Raw genomic sequence first — 12,612 nt, forward strand, 5'->3', positions numbered from 1 at the left:
TGTCCCTTAAGGCGAAGTGGGAGGCGGCGGTTGGCCGATTCGAAGAGGGTGAGCGGGAAGAATCGCTGAGAGCTCCCCGAGTGATTGCAATAAAATCAGGATTTTGACTAGTTCAATTGTGCATATTGCACCATTCTTACTACTCCCAAACCACACTGCATATTATAGGGAAAACCCCAACAACATTCTGCTTGTAAGCCTGTGGGGAGGTGGGGTCCTTTATTCATATTCTTTGGGACTGTCCACGAATAAAGACTTATTGGTCTGCCGTTAACTATATGATGCGCACAACCACGGAATACCAGGTGCCGGACACAATCAAATGCTGCATATTAAATATCTGGGGGGATACTCCACCTCCTCGGTATAGTCAAATATGGCTATCCCTAGGACTAGGTGTGGCAAAAAGAAATATTGCTCAAAGGTGGGGAGCTCCGGACCCGCGACATCCACAGGGTTGGCACAGTGATATGGGTTACTGCATGCTCACCGAGAAGACGATCTACAAAAGCAGGGGATGCCCCTAGAAGTGGGACTAGGTATGGTCTTCTTGGAGAACACAGGGAGGTGGGGAAGGTGAACGAGATGGAGTCACTTCTGGGGATGAATAGACTGATGATATTGGGGTTTGTGTTGACTTATGCCATTTCCTACTGCTTCTTTATTTGCGGTATATTTGAGAGCCAAACTATGTTCTTCTGATATGTGCCTGCGATGCAATTATGCAGGTTTGTTGGATTATTTTGTTTTTGTTAATGAAACTGTATAAAAAAAGAGATCTTAAAAAAGAAAAAAAAGATCAGTTTCTCTTCTGTCCAGTCATGGAGCACTTCACACCGTTTCACACTCCCTTCCGCTAATACAACTACTTCAGAATGAAATTCGGACTCTTTTATAGAAATCTTATAACATTTATTTGGTCTAAAAATCACAGGCTTACAAAGTAAGATAAGGACACTTCTTCTCCCTCTCATCAGGGACTTCGTCTCTTGCCAAGCACACTCTCCCCCTGTACAGGATATACCCCTCGCCAGCCCTCTTAGGAACAGGGGGAAAAACATTCGGATCACCTTTTTTGAGGGACATACAAGAAAGCACCATCTTATCTTCCTGAATGTGACTGTTCCCCTCAGAAGGGGACACAGTAGGACAGCACCATCTTTGAAACTTAAGTGGCATCAATTGGACACTCTTGTGGGACTCGACTCCATTACCTAAAAATGTCAATCATACAATTTATTTTAAAGTCTTAAATGTCCACAACTTCAGTGACTAAAAAAATGGCAGTAAATAAAATGCAAGGTGGGCATTTGCCTAACTTCTGTTTTCCAAGCCAGAGAATGTAATAGAAGGGAACGCAGCCAATCAGATTTGCAGTTATCCTAATTTGAGCCAAGGGATCAGAGTGGACCTTTAGCCTTTTTGAGGAAATAGCGGAGGGTTCCATCAGTGCATTATATTCTAAACGCACCACCATCAATGGAATTGTTTTGGAGGATTTATTTTTAGATTTTGTATTTGAAAAACGTCCAAAAGGAAAGAGGTTAAGTGAAGAAGAATTGGTACCTTTCTGTGCACTGAACTGCATGTCATTCGCTTCCTTTTACCCATCTTATACTATCATCGGATTACTTTGTGTTATGTTGAATTTCCGATCATCCATGCAGTTTAATCCATTAATCCAACAGCAGTTTGAGGAGGAAAAGAGGACTCCTGCCTTGCAGCAGCATACTCAAAGGTTTAAAACTCTGTCAAGGATGTAAAATGGAACTATGGCCACAACCATTCATTGTTTATTGTTGAGTAGTGCTCCCAGCATGCTCTATGCTCTTGGTATAGCACTCTATGCACAAGGGATAAAGCCCTATTTAAAATTCTGGAGTGCTGTCTCCAGTGAAGGAAAAATATGTGAAGGGCTGATTAAAAAGGGTTAGGCAGTGATAGGATGGCCAACTCTCGCCTGTGCCTACCACTGTGTCCAAAGCTGCACACGAACAGAAGACGAACAGTTCACAAAGTGAGCACACTGCCTGGGAATACCCTCCCTCGCCATGCACTTGTCCTGATTTTGATGAAGATTCATCACAATGCCTCGAATGAATGGCAGTATTTCTGTCTGTGGGCTCGTAAAACAGAGGCTTAGGAGATTGTTAAATACCATCCTGTGAAGTTTGAGACTGTAGATAAAAATGTGTCAGTAAAAATATTTTCTGGCACTAAATTTTAAGCAGATTTGTCTTTCCTTTTCTGTCACTTCTTTTCTCAGAGTTTCCTCCAGCACTTTTGTCGTATCCCTTGAAACTGTACATTGTGTTCTTCAAATAAATACAGATCTTCAGAAGACAAGCTGGATAGAGTGTCTGCTTTGAGATTGAAGATGAGGACAGTCAGCCCCTAGAACTCCAATTTGTCTGCTCATTGAGTGATGGGGAATCCGCCAAATGTTATGTTTTGTGGCTGGAGGGCACCAGTGGGAGGAAAGCAGAGCACAGTAACCCACAACGGCGCGCAGTAGGGGAACCTCTTGATATGCAATATGGTAAGGCTCATAAAACCACCAATTCATGGACTCTCGGAGTCACTCTTCTGGGCCAATTGGCGTGAGATGATTCTGTAGGCAGCCAACCCATTACGTTTACCACGATAGAAGGTAGATGGGTTGTTAGAGAAGGTGTCTGCTCCGGATCCAGTATCAGTTTCTGTAAAAAAATGTAGAGAAGATATGTTCAGAGAAAATTCAACATGGATAGTAGAGCCCTGTGAACCACACTAAGAAAGACGAGTATGCTGCACTCTTAGGGATTCTAGTTGTGGGTAAATGGTGTCAGACTATCAACAAATGGAACTGTAGTTTACCGTTCAGGAAGATAACATACAGCACAGGGAGAGGCACAGACATCTTTCCAAAAATGCCTACCAATGTGATTCATCCCTTCTCCAAAATGCCCGTCATACCTATCAATTCACTGGCATTATCCTCTTTGTAGAGATTATGTCTAAAAGATCAGAGAGGAAGCCAATCAATTCTGAATCTTTGGCCATTTTGAGCAGAGATCAATTCCAGTGGTGACTTTCAATTTTTATTTCTTGTTACTCCTCTGCCTCTGCTAGATGGATCACTTCTTATATACTCATCCGGAGCACCTGATGAATCTAAAGTGTGCCTGATTTTAAATATCAAGTTGAGGGAAATTTGCACTCTGACCGGAACTTTCGCCACCGATCTTCCTACAAATTTCTGCAGGTATTACGTCGAGAAATTTGTGTGAGGAAAAAATGTTGGAAATAGGAAAAAGGTACCTTTATTTAAATGCTGCACATATCTTTTTCTGGTAAGACTGGGTCTTACAATCTAGCTTCTGCCTTTAGAATTTTCTAATGGATACTTCTAATCACAGATTCCTCACCTTGTGAATAATTCGAAGGCGTCAGACTGGATCATGAAACTTTTGAAGCTACTCTAGTGCGCAATGTTAGGTGCCATTGTGTGGCTCAGTGCCGACATTGCGCTGCTCCAGAATTGACACTCAGAACTGCAAGTAAGCACCACCCAGTTTGTTGATGTCATTTCCTTTCTTTCTGCCCTTTCAGTTGTGGATCAAGAGGTTCTCCTTGATCTTTGACCAGATTTTTCAACTAAATTTTCATCCAGTGTGCAAAGGAAATGTCACCCCAGAAACTACATGGACTGTCATAAATGGATATGTGTGACAGACCCTCACGAAGTCTGCCTGTGATGCCTGAGGTTGGAACACGACTCCAAGACCTTCAGCAAGTGCACTCAGATGAACCCGAAGGCCATATGAGACCATCAAGCCAAACTCAAAACCCAAACAAAAAAAATCGAAGCAGGAAACAGTTCCTTTCTGACTTTCCCAAATTCTCGCGAGGGCAGGAAGGCATTAGAGTGCCTCTCTGTCTGCCTCCCAATGGCCTTCAGAGCTAATTCTGCATCTGCTCTCACCACACCCTTAGTTTTCAGGTCCGTTGGTGATGTGAAAGCAGGTAGAAGGCTTCAGGGGAACTACCTGTGTATTTCTGGCATTTTACTGGTGCCCTCTGGCATGCCTTTGGACCTCAAGGATCCACTAGCATGCCCTCGGCACCATCTGTGCTTCTTGGACCCATATCTGGTTCAGCACCAACGTCGGTGCTTGTTTAAGCTCCATTCCCTTTGACAGTTCCGCTTGCATTGACACTGGATGATGATATACAGCCTATGGTGCTATCCAACTCTGAACTGAATCTGCCACAACCTCAACCGAAGACGCACCCAGTGCACAATCCCTCTGATTCTGATATCTTGCCCTTACTACATAGTAAGGCCCAAACTTTAAGCAATATTTTTGGTATGGATTCAGAAAACAACAACTATGATGACAGGGACCCTAATATGATGAGGACAAATGGCATGAAGAGCTTGATTTCACATCAGTTTGTTGGAGTATAAGGAGATTCATCATCACACCGGGACCCTCATTGTTTACACCAAGCTCTTCAAAAAATGACTCATCAAACTGCATGAACATCACCCCTCACACCAGAAATAAAACTTCCAAAAACAACAAATAACCCAGTTAGTACACGAACAACCTCAGGGAGTCCAAGCACCATTTCAAACAACGTGAGAGAAAATGGAGACTCGACAAAAACACCAACACAAGATCCACATACAACGCCACCTTCAACCTCTTCCACCAACACCTATGAGACACAAAGAAAAAGACCCTAACTCACAGACTCGAAGCCAACCCCAACAAAACAAAAAACTCTTCACCATCTTCAAGGAGTTGTCCAACCCCGCAGCTGCCAACAACATCACCCCATCCAAAGCACTCTGCAGCAACCTATTAAACTTCTTCAAACAGAAGACTGCCAAGATCTACACTACAATCGACCCACAGCAAATGCATAGAAATGCCCAGAAGGACACCTTCCTCATTGCCAAACAGCATCTAAGCAACTGGAAGACGCTCTTGAATAAAGACACTACCACCCTGATGAGTACCATCCACTCAGGAGCCCCCTAGGACTCATGCCCCCACTTTATATACAACCTTGGAAGAACCATCATCTACCCATGCTCAACACTATAATCAACCCCTCCATAACCACCACCACCTTCCCGTCTTGCTGGAAAAATGTCAACACCTTATTGAAGAAACCAACAGCGGACCCCAACACCGTCAGTAGCTTTCCACATCTCTGAAAAATGTTTCATGGCTGTTAAGCCACTAATCAAAAAAACTAACCTGGATCCTACTGACTTAAAAAATGACTGTCACCATTTCCCTGCTTCCCACCACAGCCAAAATCTTGGAAAAACCACCTAATATGCATCTTATGACATATATGGAAGAATGTGAATTGCTGGATGGCTCACAGTTTAGGTTCAGAAGTAACCATGGGACTGAATCTGCACTGTTCTCAGCAGCTGACATTCGAACCATGGTCAGGGCAGGTTGCTGTACTGATCCTTTTTGATTTGTCCGCAGCTTTTGATACATCTCTCTGAGCCTGCTTTCCTACTGGCTGCAGGAATTGTGTCTAACAGGCTCAGCATTAAAACTGCTAACTTATTTCCTTGTGTACGGGTCGCAGATGGGAATTGTTAATCATTTCAAGTCTGATCCTATCACCTTGCCATATGGGGTTCCTCAGGGCTCCTCCATGAGCTCATAACTATTCAACATATATGTCTCCCCACTAGCCAAATTGATACAGTACTTTGGACTACAGGAGCTTTCGTATGCCAACACACAAAAAATTGTGTCCATCACCACAGATAAGGAGGCCATTTCTGCTAACTTTAATAGCTGCATGCAGGCAGTAGCCATCTGGAGGGGCAAAACAATCTTAGACTTAATGGGGACTAGACAGAGGTCTTGATCTTTGGTAGCCAACCATCCAAATAGAACAACTCTTGGTGGCCAGAAATGCTGGATACACTACTCTCTCCCACTAATTCAGCAAAAAACCTGGGAGTAAGGGTGGACAAAAAACTGTTAACTACACAGTATCGACCTGCTTCTGGATCATTAGGACTCTTAGGAAAGTATTCCCTTTTATTCCTCTGCTGGCACTCAAGCAAGTGGCCCTGGTCTTGATCTCGTCCAGGCCTGATTACTGTAATGCACTGTGCCTGGATATTAATAAGTCTACAATAGCTAAGCTGCAGTTGGTACAGAATGCAAGGGCAAGACTGACTCTTCATATCCTGAAATATCATTGAGTCTCGGAAGGGCTATCCAAGCATCATTGGTTACCGGTGAATAAGCGCATTACGTTTAAAGCCCTGTGCATTGTACACAAGGCACTACAAAACACTGGGCCTAGAGGAATTAGAACTATTGTCCATTGGTACATTCCGTTCTGTAAATCACAACCGTGTGGTTGTCCCCAAATTCCAGAAGGCAAGTTGGGGAGGTAGATCTTTCTTTGTGGCCGCAGCCAAGCTCTGAAACGCCCTCCATCATTACATCACCTGCCTTCAGGCTCATGCCCCTTTTCGAAAATCCTTGAAAACCTGGCTGTTCACCATTTCATGAAGACGCGATGACTCCATGAATATAGAGTCTCCATTCTCGCTGACAATAATTCTCATTTGAACTAACCATACTTAAGTGCCTCAACGCCTTTGGGCATTTATTGCGCTCTTATAAATCCTTCTCAATTCATTTCATGTCATAGCTACTGACCCATCTTTCTCCTACCATTTCCAGCTGAAGTCATGGAGAAAACCATCAATATCCAACTCGCAGACCCACCTAGAACTCCATCAACTCCTAGACAGCTCTCAGTCTATCTTTCGCACCAACCACAGCACAAAAACTGTGCTCATGGCGGTCAGCAATGACATCAGAAGCATCCTTGAGGAAGGAGAAACGGCCACACTCATCCTCCTCGACCTCCCGCCTGATTTTGATATGGCCTCCCACAACTCACTCATCAGAAAGCTTCAGCACTTGTGTATTTGCAGACCAGCCCTCTAGTGGATATCCTCCTTTCTCATGAACAGAACTCAATGACGCTCCTCCTGGACATTGTCAGCAGAGGCGGCTCCTCCGCAATGGCAGAGGAGCGGCTCCTCACTGTCCCGGAGCCAGCAGGTGAAATATTAAATGATGACCTAAGTCGTTTTATTTTTCAATTGCTGGCTGTGCGTCAGCACGTTCAGGGAGGGGCAGGCAGAGGCATGGGATGGGGAGGAGGAGTGCTATCTGCACTACCAAAGTGCGCATGTGTGTTTTGGCCAGCCGTCTCAGGCCAACCAAAACACACATTGCACTTAGGTTTCTCCAGCCCCACTTCACTGAACGGTGGGGCTAGAGAAACCCCACAGACTCCTTGGTCTGAGCGGAGCATCTTTCCAGCCCACTCAGACCAATCCCCACGTTGCTCTCACATGGGAGCAGCGTGTGAATTGCACAAGGAGTCTGTCCCAGTGCATGCTTGGACCAGGAGGAGAAGTTGGAGGCACATCGTGGGAGGCGGAGGCAGCTCCAGGTAAGTGGGTTTTTAATTTTTTAATATTAACCCTCCCGTGCGCTCACTGCTCCCCCATGCCTCCTCCACCCACCTCACCACCTCTTCATTGTGTCGGCCGCGCCTGATTGTCAGAGCCCACGGCATCAACATAGTATTTTACACCAATGACACACAGCTCATCCTCTCCCTTACCGACTCAACCAACACCTCAAAAGCAAACTTCTGCAACTGCACGAGTAACGTTGCTGCTTGGATGAAGAACAACTGCCACCAGTTCAACACAGACAAAACTGAAGTCCTTATCTTCTGCAACAACCACTCCCCCTGGGACTCCTCTTGGTGACCCTCCGAACTTGGTACCCTACCCACCCCTGTGGACCATGCCAAGAACCTCAGGACACTTCTGGACACCAATCTCTTCATGAGCAGACAGAACAACCCCGTCACCTCTTCATGATTCCGCATCCTGTGAATGCTATGCAGGATTTTCAATTGGTTCCAACTTAACACCAGATGAACAGTCACCCAGTTACGGAAATGCATTCTACATTGGAATCCCAGCCCATGTCTTACGCCGACTCCAAACCACCCAGAACGTCTCCATCAGAATCATCCTGATCATCCAGCAAAATAACCACATCTCTCCACACCTCAATAATCTCCACTGATTCCCAGTCCAGGAAAAATGTAAGTTCAAGCTACTCACCCACTCCTACAAAGCTCTCCCCAACACTGGTCCAGTTTACTTCAACCACTGCCTCAACTTCTACCAACCCACCAGACACCTTCAATCTGCGTCCCAGGCAAGAGCGCACCTCTTTCGCATCAAGAAGGCCAGAAGCAGAGGATGCTCCTTCTCTTACCTCTAGGCCAAGACCTGAAACGACCTCTCACAATACCTCAGAACCTCCCCCTCTCTCATGGACTTACAAAGGAACTTCAAGAAATGGCTCTCCCTGACGTAACAGGCATGATCTTCTCTACCCCTCCCCCCGCATACGCTCCACCCCCTCAGGCCTGCCCTAGCTAGCGCCTGGATATCCTCATGTGTGAATAGCCGTGCTCTACAATCCACATAACATAACAGGTGAACCCGGAGGTGGCACAGGTCATCGTACAGCAAAGGGGAAACCCTGCCTCGATCGTTTCACCACCACAGAGAACGTGCAATGTCTGCAGTTCTGTGTGCTAGAGTTCCCCATGCAGCTCTAGCTTGGAGACACCCTCCTTCTAGAGTGCAGTTCAGGACTTCTGTATGCCTTCCCAGCACTGCCTGTCCTGCCCTGAGTTCTACAGAAGATCAGGTATGACTGGGCCTAAGTCTTTCTAATGGCACCGGACTGGGCCAGGAGAGTGTGGTACTCTGAACTCCTTAATATGAGCATCTGTCCTCTGATCAAGCTACAGCTTTAGGAGTATCTCTTGTCCCAGCTGGTCAGCGTGTTGCACCCAGGCTTGCATACTTTACAGCGCTATGCTTGGAGATTGAGCGACAATAGCTGACCTCCTTCAACTTGCACTCCAAGGTCATTGATGTCATCTTGGTGGCAAGACGGCGCTCCACAAAATCTGTGTACGACAGCCGTTGGGACACATTTGTGGATTGCTGCGGCATCAGACAAACTGACCCTTTACAGGCAAAGTTGTCTAAAGTTTTATTGTTCATTCTGTCACTAGACCAGCAAGGAGGACTTACTTTGGACACTGTTAAGTGCTACTTATTGATCCTTTCAGCCTTGTTGCAGTTGACGGATAAACCTTCTTTATTCAGATCACCCATTGTGATTAGTTTTTCAAAAGGTTTACAACATTTGTTTCTACCAAAACCCTTTGTCATACCCCAGTGACACTTGAACCTAGTCCTCACTTTCTTGATGTGTATCCCTTTTGAGCCGTTGCACAGTTGTCCCTTGAGATATCTCACCTTAAAGATAGTCTTTCTCATCACTATAACATTGGTTAGATGTGAGTGAGCTTAAGGCTCTCTGTGTCAATCCACCTTATATCACCTTCTTTGCTGCTAAATTGTTTCTAAGAACCCAAGCTGCCTTTGTACTAAAAGGAGCCAAGGTATTTCAAGTCAGTCAGGTTGTAACCCTTATGGCATTCTTTGCCCCACCTCATGTCTATAAGCTAGAAGAGAGGTTCCCATCATTTGGATCCTAAAAGAGTTTCCATATCAATTCTACCATGGACCATCGAATCGACAATCAGCTCTTTGAAAGTGTTTCTGGAGCAAATAAAGGCAAAGCTGTGTAAAAATGGACCATCTCCAGATGGATTCTTCTCTGTATACAAATCTGCTACAAGATGGTGGAAAAGCAGCCCCCAGGAGGCTTGTGGGTTCATTTCACCAGTGCCAAAGCTACCATAATTGCGTTAGCAGGCAGAGTGCCTGTCTCAGACATCTATCAGGCAGCTACGTGGGCATCTGTACACATGTTCATGAAGCACTACTATCTAGACAGGTCAGTCCAGAGGGACGTTTTATCTGCTTGGCTCTACAGACCTTTTTAAGCTGAGACACTTCACAGGCCCATCACCTTAACAGGTACTGCTTTGGTATCTATTCACAAGGTGAAGAACCTGCAGTTAGAAGTATTGATTAGAAGAACAAGTACCTTTGGTAACGATCTCTCGAGTGGATACTCTATCTAACTGCAGATTCCTCAACGATCATCCCTCCTCCCTTTTCTGTGAACTGGACTCTTTTCTGTCAAAAAGGTCCCAATTTAAAGATTTTCACAATGGTCATACCATTTTGCCAATGAGCTCTGCCTCAGATGGTATGGACAGCCTAGAAAGCAACTGACAGTGTGCATGGGTGTCGTTTATATGCGACCCTGCTCATCGCTTACGGATGCCCAATGCCACCTTGCAATGAGCAGAACTACTTAAAAAGTTCCATATCCAGTCTGATGATTGGGGATTATTCACAAGGTGAGGAACCGGCAGTTAGATAGAGAATACACCATGAAGATTGTTACCAAAAGTAAATTACTTGTTCAACAGGTGCTTTTGTGTCTTGTATGTGCCCATCACAATTGACAAATATACATTGGCCGTACATTTACTGTGGTGGTAAAATAAGTTGTCAAAATCTCCAAGAAGTAACAATAAATAATCTTCTCTCCAGTTAGTAAAAGAGGGGGCAGTGGATACAGATACACAGGCTTTCCAAGATTACAGCCTTTCTGGAGCTGAAGAATACTGAAAGAAAAATGCATTTTGAAAGAAAAAGAAAGTTCACTACACTCATAATGTATTAACATATATGCCTCTTCTTCTTCTATCTTCTGAGAAACAACAAATCTAAAGGGTGTATGCACGCTCTACAAAAGTCCTGCCATAGCATAAACAAAAATAACTTAAGCTATTTTGGGTGATAAATGCCTTGATCATTGGTGTTTCTGTCAGTTTATACTTTTGATCTTCTAGCTTTGGTTGTATCTGGGCTTGAGAAGAGTTTTTCAGGTCTGCTCTGTAACTCTGTTTTCTCATCAGATCTGCAGTTATGTCCACATGGTAATTCTGTTATTCTCAGCCATTTGTCTACCATGTTTGTATCTCATCTGACCTGTGGGAATAGTGCTAAAGCTGAGCTGTGTTCTCAGAGGTTTATCAATTCAAAGGTTTCCTTGACCGAGCAATTCTGTCAAGCCTGAACTTTTGTCTTTAGTAGTCTTAGCATCTCTGACTCTGGTCTGGTAATTTGGATAATGTTAGGTGTATTGGGATTTTATGTGGTCCTCTCTTTATTATTTGTTGTCCCTCAATTGTGTCATCACTTGTAGGGGCTGATCTATGGTTGAATAGTTGAGTCTAGGCTTTGGTCTTACACACTCAGACCCTTGTCGTTTGTTGGGGTGCGACTTGTATTTGATCTATAGATGTTCTTTCCTGTCCTACAGTATATAGAAAGTTGTTCTTTGAGACATGATGTTCGGTTTTAAGATTTAGACTTTGGCACAGAGGTGATCTGTGAGATCTATTCTGTGATTCACCTTCATTCCGTATAGGTTGGTCTCCGGTGCTCCTGTCAGATATAGGCTCTGATCTTCAGCCTCTAAGAACTAGACTGTAGGCTCTCTCTCTCTGAGCTATGTCATGGCCTGAAAGGTATGTGTCTTTTTGATTTTCACAGACCTGATCTTTAGTCCTTGGTGGCTGTATCGAGTCTGATTTTCATCAATCTTGCCTAACCTTGTGGTCCTGTTCCACGTACCTTGTCCTCCACTCTGCACGTTCTCCTCTGCACTGCCACAGTCTGGCTGCCGTTGTTCTGTCGCTATTCTGCTGTTATCTTGCACTCTGCACCTTACATCAAGCCCTTTATTCACTGGTATCGGATAATCCCACAGTGCACTAATCTATTACGATGATAACTGTGGCACCTAATCAGGTTTGAGGTAATCTTACTTGATTTCTCCAAGTTTCGGTGTCGCGCTTTGCTGCTACCCTGCTGCTATCCCACACATGAACGGAACTAAGGCATTGTGATTTACTGCTCCTTGCACCTAGCACTTTGTCTAGTATAATAATTAACTTTCTCACTCAGTGGAGTTTGAGGTTTTTAACCAACATTATGTTGTAATTGTTGATCATGTCCCTGCAAACATCATGTTTTAATTATTTGATTCTGCTTTGCACTGACTGGCTGTACCTCTGTTAAGTTTTTAATTAACTGAACAATAAACGATGTTGTTGTTGAGTCAGATTTTTATATATTTTCCATTGTAGCTAGTGGTTTGTCTCTGATTTATGTATGGCATGGTCTGGTTCTATAATGATTTTGTTTGATCTATGCATTACTAATACAGTAATTCTGTGAGAAATGAGTATTGGTCTTAGTTGATTTGTCTAATCAGGGATTTAGTCTCTTTTGGATCTGTTATGTTTGGTCTTCAGTCATCCAATTATTTTGTGATATCGGTCAGACTGGGATTTAATTCCGGCTTGTTCTGCTAGATATAGAGCCAATTATCCAGTGCCACACTAGCAAAGTCAAGTCTGGAAACCTTTTGTAAGATTCATCTGGAATGTGTCCGAGGGTCATCTTCTCTCTGGAATCAATTATCTGCAATTTGTGTAAGGTAGAGATTCTTAAATTCACTGACTTACCTG

The 12,612-nt window shown here is 44.2% G+C and overlaps 1 protein-coding gene across 6 annotated transcripts in view; it reads right to left on the bottom strand.

Moving 5' to 3' along the window:
• Nucleotides 1–890: 890 nt before the first annotated feature.
• Nucleotides 891–12,612, bottom strand: part of EMID1 (EMI domain containing 1) — a 431,309-nt gene continuing 419,587 nt past the window's right edge. For 3 of the 6 annotated variants that reach the window (XM_085632751.1, XM_085632749.1, XM_085632748.1), the window contains one exon: nucleotides 891–2,699. In XM_085632751.1, coding sequence (XP_085488877.1) covers nucleotides 2,563–2,699 — 137 coding nt within the window. In that variant the 3' untranslated portion in view covers nucleotides 891–2,562. The remainder of the gene's footprint in view (nucleotides 2,700–12,612) is intronic. The other 3 variants (XM_085632746.1, XM_085632750.1, XM_085632747.1) reach the window with 3 other exon arrangements.

Source organism: Triturus cristatus, chromosome 11 (genome assembly GCF_964204655.1).
Source record: "Triturus cristatus chromosome 11, aTriCri1.1, whole genome shotgun sequence".
Lineage (NCBI taxonomy): Eukaryota > Metazoa > Chordata > Amphibia > Caudata > Salamandridae > Triturus > Triturus cristatus.